Source organism: Uloborus diversus, chromosome 2 (assembly GCF_026930045.1).
Source record: "Uloborus diversus isolate 005 chromosome 2, Udiv.v.3.1, whole genome shotgun sequence".
Classification (NCBI taxonomy): Eukaryota; Metazoa; Arthropoda; class Arachnida; order Araneae; family Uloboridae; genus Uloborus; species Uloborus diversus.
This window is the reverse complement of record NC_072732.1, coordinates 78,559,372-78,572,968: the sequence shown is the minus strand read 5'-3', so window position 1 is coordinate 78,572,968 and position 13,597 is coordinate 78,559,372. Positions and strand designations below refer to the sequence as shown.

At 31.8% G+C, this 13,597-nt stretch overlaps 1 protein-coding gene across 1 annotated transcript in view; it reads left to right on the top strand.

Moving 5' to 3' along the window:
- LOC129217120 (mortality factor 4-like protein 1) overlaps positions 1–13,597 on the top strand; it is a 79,805-nt gene that overhangs the window by 15,762 nt on the left and 50,446 nt on the right. Inside the window, exons 3-5 of the mRNA XM_054851373.1 lie at positions 2,498–2,565; positions 6,152–6,238; positions 7,238–7,353. Of these exons, the coding sequence (XP_054707348.1) occupies positions 2,498–2,565; positions 6,152–6,238; positions 7,238–7,353 (271 nt within the window). The remainder of the gene's footprint in view (positions 1–2,497; positions 2,566–6,151; positions 6,239–7,237; positions 7,354–13,597) is intronic.

Sequence of the window (13,597 nt, the reverse complement as noted above, 5' to 3'; positions counted from 1 at the left end):
ATTCCAATTTAGGCCTAAATTTCACATAAATTCCCAAATATGGGAGAGAAAAATTACTTGCACATATTAATATTATATATTGTTGAAAAGGGTAGAATTTTCCGCGTTCTAAACAATTTGTTTCAATGCTCTAACTTAATTACATGGGAGTAATTTGAGTTTTTAGCTCGCACTTTTTTAGGCTTAGCTGAAATTTAGGCACTACTTTCTTCATTAAATCTATCAATAAAAAGGGAATTGTCCCACAGTTTTCTTTTTGACACCATTGGAGAAAGCGACATTTTTTACTCCAGATCTTTCTCGACCTATGGTTGAAAAACTTAGCTCTATCTTGAAAGGAAAAAAAGTTACAAGCGTTTTTAAATAAAATTCGGAAAAGTTCATTTTAATTCAAGTTATCAACCTGATTTTATTTTCGCTTTTCCAGGGTTACACTTTTTGAATCCATTGTTTCTTTCCTTATTTTTTATTTAATTTCTTAAACTAATTTTATTTCCTGTTTCCATGGCTATGCTTTTAAAATCCATCTTTCCCATTTTAATTTCTTAAAAGTATTTTAATATCTTTCATCATTGTTTGGAAGGGTAATTTTTCATGGTGTTTTTTTTTTTTCTTTTATTTGAGCTTGATTGTTGAATATTTCACTTGACACAATTTTTATTCTCAAGGTAGACCGTGCAAAGCCGGGCAACGCAACTCTTAATATATAAAGATTTGAAAGCTACTGTTAATGTGATTTTCTACTTTTTTGTTTGTTTGACGAAACATTTATTATTGCTGAAGGAAAAACATCCGCTTCACCCGCAAAAGGGCTAGGTTCCGGTAGCGTGGTCGCTTGGCACGTTAGGCGCTGAGCAGTTCAGTCTAGGATTGTTGTTTTAAAGCAACCATAAATGTAATAATTTTTTTTTTTTTTTGGCTATTAGTTTTAAAAGAAAAACTTTTTATTTGTTTTTATCCAAGTAAAATGTACAACATTTTCTTCTTTTTTTCTGACGATGATTTTTGAATGTTCCTCTGGATTTTTTTTTTTTTTTGTTAAACAGATGGATTATGAAAGCGTGGTTGCTGTGGGAGTTTGGCGATAAACAATAGAGTTGCAGAACTATTTTTACATTTGAAAGATATTATTTGATTTTTTTTTGTTTTTGTTTATTTGGCGAAATAATTTAAATTGCAGTAAAAACCACTTCACTCGCTAAATAGAGTTTTAAAGCAACTGTAAATCTAATTTAATGATTTGACGAAAAGTTTTAAATTCCAAAGAAACTTTACTAGTTTTTTTTTTTAAAGGTGTGTATGCATTTTATACAAAGAATAATGATCATTTCACATCAGAGGGGGAGGGGACGTCAATTTTTTTTATTCAAAGGACTTCCATTAAATTTTTAGCACGGGCATCACTGTGGGGGTGCTGCTAATAAGATGAATAAACCACTGTGGCATTAGCTTTAGAACTGTTCCAGATATTTTGCAGTAGTAGGATACTCTTCGAACTATCAGCAGAACAAGCACTACTGCAGGTGTCCTATGATTTCAATCAGTGGCGTAGCCATGGGGGGATAGGGGGGTTAGAAGCCCCCCCCTCCCCATGAGCCCCAAAAAGTTTTTTCAGCCGAACCTGTTTTTATTTATTTATTATTTTTTTTAAGTTCAACTATCCTCTTGAGCTGAGCAGTAGCTGCAGTTCTAACTTGGCCAGTATTCTAGAATTTTCCTTCCACGTTTCTATCATCTTAGTTTTCTAAGGAATCAAAATGTTAAGAAAAAAAGAGCAACTAAAGAATAGCACACACCAAACCAAGAAATAGAGCGGAAAGGCTTTTAACTTGAATGACCTTTAACCAAAACTCGCCCAACATGTCGAATCTGTGAATTCCACCCTCCTACCAAAAATTGTCCGAGTCTCTGCACTCTGCCTTTCTTCCGAGAAAAAGTGTGCGAACGACTGTCCTTTGTTGTTTAATTCATAAAATGTTATATATATATATTGTGTGTGTAAACTCGAGGGCATAGCTTTACTTTAAACTTCAGAAAAAATTACCCCCCCCCCCCCCCCCAAGGATTTTTTCTCGCTACGCCACTGATTTCAATATCATTAGAAATAGGTTGCACACAATGTATATTGAGGTACTGTTAAACTTGGTAGCATGTATCACCATTGTATTAGATATAAATACATAGTTGCCACCATTAAAATACCAGACCTTGTGTTGGCAAAAACAACATATGTAAGTGAGTTTATTAATTGTATCTTATGGTTAAATTATAAACTATTAAGTTCATTTTAAACTTTTTTAAATTAAAGGTGTGTAAATAAAAAATGTTAGTTGAAATGTACAATGTTTTTTTTTTTTTTTAAATTTCTTTGCTACTCCCCCCCCCCCACCCCCCACCCTCTGGCCGCCCAGGATTAATGTTTTCCCACAAGAATAATCCTAGACTGTATTATTTTCTTATTTGCAAACCTTTTCTCATTGCTCAAATCTTTTTTTAGTGCATCAAGTCTCAAGTAAAAGAGAAAGCTGTAAAGTACTTCATTCATTACAGTGGATGGAATAAGAAGTAAGTTCATTTTCTATACAGTTGGATCCTGATTTAACGAACCTCTATAACAAATTTCGCAATTTAGCAAATTTTTCCTCCCCCGCCCTTAAATGAAGGCAAAAACCCCTATTACCAAATAATCAATCCCAAAGTAACTAATTAATTTAACAGCCAAAAAAATTTTTTTTGTGTTTATTTGAATGAGCAAATATAAGATTGTTTTCCGAATGATATATCCATCTTGTCCAAACCAGAAAAAGACTTTTCTTGGAATCAGCATTTTTTGACGAGCGAGGGGGCAACCAATGAAAATCGATTCTGATGTAGAAAGTGATAATGAAATTCTCATTAAAACTATTACTTTTTCAAACACTTTACATAGCATGGAAACTGTAAAAACATCTCATGCAGCAGGCTGTAAATGAGACAGTTTTTTCTTACCTTCTTTTTCTTTGGAAAGAGAATTATTTTGAGTCAAGTCAAACATCTATTACTCATTACTTTGAAATTTCAAATTAACTAGTGTGTAATAAGCCACGGAATGCTGAATAAAAAGTTTACACTTTCTAATCATGGATATTTTTGCACAGTTGTTTATTAGGGTTTTCAGATAAGGTAACTGCTTTTTTTTTTCACACCCCAATATTAGGAATAACTTCGATTTAACTTATAAAAGTTTGGGTCCCAATAAATTCGTTAAATCAGGGTTCAACTGTATTTCTAACTGAAGTTCTTTATAAGTTATGTTAATTGACGGAAAAAAAGGAATTGTTAAAATTTATCCAATTATTGATTTTTGTTGACCAATCAATTGACGTATACAGCGCCACTACAGGAGCATTTTTGTCTCTTTCAAAGTGGCATTTTTTCTGCTCTGAAAGGTATTCGAGTTCTTACACTCAATTCTGCCGTGCTAAGTACAAAGTCATATCTGCACTTTTTATCAAAATTTAGTTACGGTTATCAAGTAATTCTTTGTCACATATTTTACCTAAATACAATGTTTTATGGTCATTTGCAAAAGAGTTTTTTTTTTTTTTAAATCTGAAAAAGTTGCATCTATATCAAATACTTGGATCCACACAATTTTAACCGGCAATTTCTCATTTTGAACTCAGATGCAGATACAACTTTTGCACTTAGCAGGGCAGTATTGGGATCCCTGCATATACCCCTTTCCATCAGAATGTAATTTAAATTTGAAAACCATCTGGCTACTTTGCCGGACTCGAGTTTCTTCATCACAACTGTGATCACATCTTGGTGAGCATTGTTTTTGATGATTTTAAGTTTAGTTCAATATATCATTCAGTATTATGGTTGTAGTTTTGGCCGGACAAAACTGATTTTATCCTTGCCACTGGCTAAAACCGGTTAAAACCAGCCAAAACTGGATTTAACCACCATAGAACTGGCCAAAACTAAATTACATGAAAATACACTTCTAATTTGTATGTATGTGAGAGATGTGTGTTTTGCAACTAATAAATCTGTTAGTTGGAAGTTTTTTAATTGAGCACAGCAATTTTAGTTAATTAAATATAATATTAGAGAAGTAATTTACATTATTATAACAATAGTAGTGAACAAATTTCATCTTTCTTCAAAATTAATAACTGAAATTGCTCACAACTAAAACAAAAGACATAAGGAATACAAAACAGCCTGTAACATAAGTATAGTAACTTTTCAGTAGTGTTGCTTTTTAATTTTCAAAAGTGTTTCCCCCTATACCTTTAGTTTTGTTTTAAAAAAAATGCCTATATATGTTTCTAAAAAAGTTTTTTTTTCTCTCATTAATTCTTCAAAATTACTTGAAATACTTTCAAAGACTTTGTACGTTTGTGTGTGAGGATTGAAACCTATCTATTCAGCTTACAATGTTTCACTCTATTATTTTTTTAATGTTACTGCATATTTTTCATGTAAACCTTATCTTCTAAACATGCTGTAATTTCTACAAACTGTAAAACATACAAGATAAATAATGAAAGATGATTGATTATGATAAATAAATACCTTTGTGCTGAACAGTAAAGTAAGACAAAACAACGTTAGAAGAAGCACAAATTTGTAAATTACAGCAGACACGTGTTTCGGCGTTACAGGGAATGCCTTTTTCAATGCAAAAAATAATGAGCTTATGGATGAAAAGACATCCGACAAAAGCCAAAAGCAGATAAGCATGCAGCTTAAAAGATAAAAACAGCGGATTAGCCAAACACCAATGACAAAGTTATAAACCGATCAGGAACCAATAGGAATGCAAGCAAAGGCCAAGAGCTTTCTCTTAGGTACGAACCCAGAAAGAAAGAATTCAATTGGACAAAGATTAAGCCGAAGCTTAAACAAAAAGAAAAGAAATTGTCAGTAACCGTGAACCGCAAGAAAGGAAAAGCTGAATGGAAAACCATGAAATAAAATAAACAGAAACCAAAAAATATTCGAAAAAAGGAAAAATAAAGATAAATAGAAGAAAATTGGGGGGGGGGGGTGTCAATCAAGACAAAAAAGTAAAAATAAACAAAGGAAGATAGATAAAAATGAATGGGAGAAAAAGGGGGGTGATGGGGAAAGGAGAGTATTAAAGATATGGGAGCCAAATGTTGGAAAAATATGGAACTGCACTAAGATCGTTAACTAAGTTAGAACTGTTCCTCATATAACTTAGTTAACAATCTTAGTGCAGTTCCATATTTTTCCAACATTTGGCTCCCATATCTTTAATACTGTCCTTTCCCCATCCCCCCCCTTTTTTCCCATTCATTTTTATCTATCTTCCTTTGTTTATTTTTACCTTTTTGTCTTGATTGACACCCCCCCCCCCAATTTTCTTCTATTTATCTTTATTTTTCCTTTTTTCGAATATTTTTTGGTTTCTGTTTATTTTATTTCATGGTTTTCCATTCAGCTTTTCCTTTCTTGCGGTTCATGGTTACTGACAATTTCTTTTCTTTTTGTTTAAGCCTCGGCTTAATCTTTGTCCAATTGAATTCTCTCTTTCTGGGTTCGTACCTAAGAGAAAGCTCTTGGCCTTTGCTTGCATTCCTATTGGTTCCTGATCAGTTTATAACTTTGTCATTGGTGTTTGGCTAATCTGCTGTTTTTACCTTTTAAGCTGCATGCTTATCTGCTCTTGGCTTTTGTCGGATGTCTTTTCATCCATAAGCTCATTATTTTTTGTATTGAAAAAGGCGTTCCCTGTAACGCCAAAACACGTGTCTGCTGTAATTTGCAAATTTGTGCTTCTTCTAACGTTGTTTTGTCTTACTTTATGATTGATTATGGTTTGTTTTTATTTATTTTTAATAAATTATTATTTGGTTTTCATTTAAAATTTGATAATTATCTAAGTGGCAAAAACTGGATAAAACTGATTTTATCCCGGCCGATTTAAACCGATATATCCACGGTTAAAACCACCACTGTCCAAAACTCTTACAACACTGATAAACAACACTGATAAACTGCACTTATAGCAAAATAATCCTAAAGTACCAAACTTCTATCAACATAGGATCATAACTTTGGTATAGCAAAATGATTTCTCAGGTCCTTTCAACTTTGTTAAACTGGGATTAAAATGTATTTTCTTTACTTGTAGTTGGGATGAATGGGTTCCCGAAAGTAGAGTTTTGAAATACAATGAAGCAAATATGCAAAAACAAAAGGAATTAGATGCTGCTCATGGGTAAGACATTTTTTCTTTTGATTTTTTTAAAAATTTATTTTTATTTATTTATTTCCTATTATTATTATTACTATTATTATCATTATTATTTTTTTTGACGTGAATATTCTTCTCAATACTAATGTAAGAAAGGTTCTATAAATTGCTTTCTATGGAACAGTTTTTTAAAAATCCCTTTTGAATAGAATGTAGTATTACAGACCTAAAAAATCAGGCATTGAATCAAAGAAAACTATAAAAAATATTGAACTAAAAGCAAACTTTAAAGTACTTAAACAAATTTTTAATCATATAGATTTATCAGGAAAAAAAAAACTCTTTTAAAAACAATGCTATCATTAATGAAATGATGCAATAGAATTAATCTATTAATACCTAAGGAAAAATGTCCATAAAATGAGGTGTAATCAATTAATGTTCAAAATTAAACTAAATTAAGAAGAACTGCTACTAGTGCATGTATATGACAGAAGTGAATCGGTGCCTAAACACCATACCAATATTGTATTTCTGGGAAAAAAATTCAACTTTCACATACAATTGGTCACATTTCAGGATTCGGCTGTTTCCCATTGGCATCGAAAGCAAAGACAAGCACTCAGGATAGATTCTTTTTAAAAAGAGGCGATAAGTTGAGGATGGGCAATTTTCGGTCACACTCTGTCTCTTTCGAATCTGCTTTCGAAGTGCCAAACACGCTGCTTTGCATTTCTATTTTGTATCCTTTTACTTCCGGGTTTCCACCCCTATTTTGATAAAATCAGAGTAGAACTGACGGAAAGGAAAACAGAGTATGTGACTCATGCACCCATTCTTTTAAGTTAAAAGTTACTTATTTTATTTTTGCCCTTTAATTTTATTAAAGGTGAATAAGGTAAAGGTTTATGAAAAGGCAATTTTTTACTACAAATAAATTTCTTTAATATACATTTTATTTTCAACTATCAAGTTTTCAAAACATGAAGTAATTACTTTACTAAATGGCTTTTAAATGTATAGAAAAGGAAAGAAAATGAAAGCTGTGAAAGGTGGTACAAAAAAGGAATCAACAGATAGAGAAGCATCGGCTCTGCCTCTTCAAGAAAAAAACCAGAAGCAGAAAAGTATTAAAGAAGGTATGCTTCATTTGTATTGTACGAGGGTTGTTTTTTTTTTAAGCTCCGTTTGGCTATTTAAAAAAATAAACAAAAAACAGGTGAATATACAAAAAAGATTTTACTATCAAAAGTAAGGTACAATGCATATTATTTCTCCACATAATCACCTTGACAATTTAGGCATTTGTCGTACCTGTGCGCAAGCTTTTCTATACCCTCCTCATAGAACATTGCCGCCAATGATTGAAAGTGATTTTTGACAGTGTTTTTGGGACCCAGCGAGTACAAATTGTTCTGTAACGCAACAGTTCTATAGCTATAGAGTGTAGGGACGATCTTGAAACTTCTGGAAATTGCATCGATAATTCACTTATTGTGAAACTCGGATTTTCCTTAACCGCTTTGTCGACTCGTTGAACAAGGTCGTCTGTAGCCACAAACTTGCGTCCCAGACCTCCTTCATCATGCACATGACTTCTGCCCTCTTTAAATTTTCGGCACCACTTACAAACAACACCAGCACTCATTAAGTTCTCTCCATATACATGACTTATTCTTCGATGAATTTCCGCTGCCCTGTTACCCTCTGCTTGCAAGAAACGAATAACACTTTTTAATTCACGTTTGGCGAGAGACTCAATAGAGACAGCCATGTTTTCGTGTCTGTAGCTCAACAGGAAATTGCAGATTGGACTTGACAGTAACTGAGTGTTTGGACAGAGGTATGTGCAGTATCCTAGTACGCAAACCAGCCACCTGGCGCCCACATGGCTTTCCTACTGTGAAAACGGAGCTTGAAAAAAAAAACAACCTACGTATATTATGTTTGTGGGAAATATTTGACTCTGAATCTACTTCACATTCTATGACACAAACCTGAGGAAGAATCTGCTCATAAAGATTAGGAAGACAAACTCATAATGGATCAACTATACATTTACATTTTGATCAAAAGATGGACCTTTCCCAATGTTTGGCTCAAGGCCTTTATTTTGGGCTTTGCAGTCAATTTCATTAAAGTGGGGAATGAAAATTAAGTTTTAAAATGTGATAAAAACTTACTGTAATTCTGTTTGAATCCCCAATAAGAAAGCAACGTCGACAAATGACAACATCCTTTCTTCGATTGGAATAAATTTTGTGACGGATGTCTTTTCATCCATAAGCTCACTTAGTTTGCATTGAAAAAGAGGCTTCTTGTAAATCCGAAATACTAGTCTGCAGTAATCTGCAATTTGTGCTATTATACATTGTTTTTCCTTAGTTTACCTTATAATAACGTGCCTGATTCTGGCAATTCAGCCACATTTCTAGTTTTTGTAGGTAGTAACATGGATGTGACAGCTGCGCCGAGCTGCTACAAAAGATTGCAAAATGCTTTTCTACTCCACAACCCCCATAAAGCGCAATTTTACTTTTAATATTGCAATCCCTTCTGCATATTTGGTCATTTATGCAAATTTGCATCAAGTTTATGCATTTGGAGCTGTTTTTTTTTTTTTTTTAAATAATTTTTTGAGTTAACCCCGCATAAAATCCCATTGCATTCACTAATGCAAAGTTCGATCGTTTTAATTTACTGTGTGATTTTCCCACTTGGACATTAATGATTTTGTAGTGACCATTATTTTCAGTCATCCTTCTAGTCTTTTTTTTTTCGGTAGGAGAGGACTTGAAAGTTCATCTTTTTGCTACGCGGACTCGAAAAATATAAATCTATTGCATCCAAATTGATTTATGCCAATGCCATCTGTAAAAATTAATATTTACCAGTCTCTTTATATTGGGTTATTTAAGTTTTTTGAAAAATAAATTTGATTTGTAATTTATTATTATTATTATTATTTTGGAGGCATTTAAGATGTATCACCTTTAAACTAAACAAGCTATAGCTTAGGGTACTTGCTTTGTTGGAGGCGCCCAACTCCCAAAAATTTCGTGATTTGTTCTTAACAAAAAAAAGAAAAGTACTTGAAAAAATACATTTTATTTTAAAGTGCTTGAAAATTTTGAAAAAGTGTGAATACAAACTATAAATTTAAGCATTTATATCAAATGGGAGGGAGTAGAGGGATAAATGCTGAAGTATGTTACATTTTGTTCCTTGTCTCATCCTGCATCAAAAAGGCAAAAATCATGGTTCTCACATTTCTGTAACATATTAGAGAGAAATTGTTGTGACTCACATGATTCATATCTTGCTGTTTATTCAATCCCGAATGCAGTGAGGTATTTTGGAAATTCTTTTGTACTGCTTGCTTTTATCTTACTTCTAATGCATATTGTTAATCTGTTCAGCACAAGAAAAAAAAAAAAAAAAAAACCTCTATTCCTTTTCGTTTTCTGCACTGCTTGTAATTGCAGAAAAAAGTTGTTGAAATGAAAAATCAATGTATTTTTTTTTTTCTTTTAAACTTAAAGTAGTTGTATCTTACAAAGTGAAAACAATACTTTAAAACTGTAAAATCTAGTACTTAATTTCAGAGACTGGAAAGGGCAAATGAAGCCCAAAAAAGTTTTAATTGTTCTCGAGTCCTTAAAACGGATTAGATGAGTTTTTGAAATTCCTAAGCAAAGAGTGCTTCAAATTTATTTCTTACAGACCCCGAAAAGTTCCTATTTTTCCTACTTTTTCCTATTTTTTAGAGCACTCTCCTTATTTTCCTACTTTTTCCTTATTTTTCCTACTTTTTCTTTCTTTAGTATAGTACTTTTAATTGTGCATTGATTCTGATTTTTACAATGCCGCACTGATAATTTTCTACATGTTTAAATTTTGAAAAGCAACAGAAACAAGCGGATCCTGAACTTTTCATTGACTGACTACAGTAATTTCTGGAAGGAACACCGAAGCATGTGCGTGTTTAAAAGTTAAATTTTCGAATGTTTTTACCGTTGCTGCCTTTATGATCAACTTTTCTTTTTATCGCCCCGACTTAAGTCCTACAGTTTTAACAAAACAGTAAAGAAATGGATACTGGCACATTCTGGTGCAATTATATATTATTCATCCGGCAATTAGATGCTTTAATTAAAGTAAACGGCCGACTGTTCAAGTGCGGGAAACGCCGAATTTCCTATTCACCAATTTTTTGTATAGATGATTACAAGGGAAATGGAGCTCTATTTAAACAGAAAGGCAATGTAAAACCTTAAAAGGAACGTAAGGAAGCAAAAAATGAAAAACCTCTACGCTGTACATATTTTCTTGATGTTAGTACAAAATAAAAGCGACATATAACCGAAGTTCGCAAAACAGAACACTTCAAAAATAATAGCAGAAACTAACTTTTTTCATACATAAATATGATTATTGTTCATTCTAAATAGGAAATATGATTATAAAATTTATAAAATTTCAGTTTCTTTCCTTGCAAAAAGTGTATTTGCAGAAAAAAAAAAAAAAACTTGGCAAACCCTAGATGTTGAAAAACGTTCCCAATTTTTGGAGAAAAATTGGAAATCAATTTAAATGCGAGATTCCGTTTTTATTTCCTCACATTTTTAAAAGTAGGGGGGGGGGATAGAGCCAAGAGCAAATATGTACTGTACCTATTTCTTTTTCTTTTAAATGGGTATTTTCTAATTTGGTATATCATAAATATCGAAGAGTTGCCCCCCCCTCGCTCTCAATTTCGTGAACAATTTCCAAATGAATATTTTTGTTGTATGGTGAGGATTGAGAGAAACTACATGCTTTCCCTTTTATGCACAGATAATCATTAGTAACTGATCTTTTTCTTTGATAAAAATGTTATGTTTGCCATGCATGGATTTTTCCTTTTTTTTCTGTGATAAAAATTTTGGAAGAAGGATGTAAAAAATCATCAAACCAATAAAACAATATTCGTTTTTATTTCTTGATTAAAATTAAAACTTGCCCCCCCCCCTACCCGGAGGGGTGGGGAGCTCGCAAAGAATGTATACTGAATGCAAATTTTGTCTGAAAACAACAAAAACCACACAAACTTGTATAGTTAAGCATTAATTTTCTAAAGCCAGGGAGGGGAGAAATTAACCTCACTGACCCCCCTAAATGAATGCTAAAAATATATAACATAATACAAACCCTTTAGTTTACTTATTTCGTTATTTATTTAGTTTAATTATTTTATTATAAATTTTATGTCCCATATTTCAGAACAGATTTATTTTAGTTCTGCATTTTAAGTCTTTTTCCTTTTTATTTTTTTTTTTCAAATTCAAACATCTGCCCCTGTTTATGCAAGAATACATGTCCGCTGCTGATTATTTTTAACCAAAACTAAATTAATATTTACTTTTCTTTTTGTATCGCAGTTTATGACAACAGGAGCAAAAGTGTTAGTATTTTTAAATGATAAAGGATGCTCTCGAAGGAATGTTTTCGTTTTTGACAAAACAAATCTTTAACAAAAACGGTTTTATTGAACCAAAATATGAGTTTTATTATTATTATTGTTTTTTTTGCATTTGCTATATTGTATTTTATTCTTTCACACTTGAAATTTTTATTACTATTGTTGAAAGGTGTTTCTTTGTTTGGATTTCATTTTCATATTTTTGTAATTAATATCTTTGTTTCCACCAGTTTATTTTTCATACTGAAAATTTTTTTCATTTTGTTTTTATGACTCGGTCTTTCATTAAATCCCTTTAATACTTCAAAAGTACTGTTAGTTTATTTTTGGGACAGTTTTAAATCAAAAATACTGTTAGTTTATTTTACATTAGAAATAAAGTTTACGCTAAATTTGTTTTCTCTTGACGTGTGTTCCTATTGTTTCCAACTTTTTTAAGTGATTTTTTTCCTACTTTTCCTACTTTTTAAATTTTTGATTCCTTATTTCCTACTTTTTCCTCAAAAAAAAAACCACTTCGAGGTCCGTTCTTATCAAGTGTATAAATTATGAATTGTTCAAATGGGCAGCATGTTATTCTCTTGTTATTTATTTTCTAAATCTGTACACCATTTCTTTTAAAGCACTTTTTACTATTGATCATTTTGTATTTAATACATTGTTGTATTTGTGGGTGGGTTGAAGGCGTGATAAAAAACTAATTGAATTGAACCAACAGCCGATGTAAGCAAATAACAATATGCATAACCTTCTATTCTCCCTTGCTTTTTCTCTCTGAGGACTACTGTTACTCATTTGTCAACACGAAAACAATTTTTACTGTGTATTATCGTAATTCGCAAAAGAGTGTTTTGCTATTTTTTCCGGGATTTTTGTAGTTCCAATTACCCCCTATAAGGCTTAAAAATGCAGAATTTCATATCTATTTTACAAAAATTCCTCCGGGGGAAAACCCTTGACCCCTTAAAATTGGAGATATTCTATACCCTACTTTAAAGGGACACTATTTCCCATCATATACCAAATTTATAATGCATAATGGGGGAGGGGGGCTTTAAAATATGGCCTTTTTTGCCACCGACAGAAAAGCTGTCTGGACTACAAAAAAGTGACTCAAAACCTGAAATAGCTTAGGACCATGTTAAGTCTAAATCTAGCCTTGATTACAACTAACATTGCTCAAAAAAAAAAAAAAAAAAAAAAAAAATCCTGCCCCCCCCCCCCCCCCCAGGAACTCAGTCCCAATTCCGCCTATGACTCCAACTCTGAAGCTTTGGCAAAAATTTATGCACAGAGGAAAAATGACTGACTTCAATTCTTGGATATTGGACTCCAACTCCTTTATTCCAAAATGAGATTAACTCCGACTCGGCAGTCTTGTTTTTAACTGTGAAATAATTATTGTTAATATGACTTGTTTTTATTTTCACTCTTAAGTTTTAATTTAGGCATTCAGTTTTCGGCGGATAAACTCAAAATTATTTATGTTTCTACATAAAGATATGCGCAGACGATTTTTTTTTTGACAATGAAAATTATTTTTTTAAGTTGACATTTTATTGTTTTTATTTATTTTGATAAGTGCATTAATTCATTTAAAAATTATTTTTGGCAACAGGGGAAAAAGAAACTTTTTTTTTTTTGATATGATGTATTTATTTTTATGAACTTTTTAATTTTAATTATTTATTTTTTTTTCGTTTTGAAAGCAGTTAAAGAATTTCGTTTTAATGGAAAAAAGTGTATTAGCTGCTTTGTTTAAAAGGTGCTGCAACTTTATTTGTTCATTTATTTATTATTCATTTTTTACGCATCTAATTTTTTAGATGAGTGAAGCATATTTCATTCCTAGAAATCAGCTTAAAATATCAAAAATTATGTTTCAAACAATTTGCGATTTTATCTATTTTTGGGAATATTGA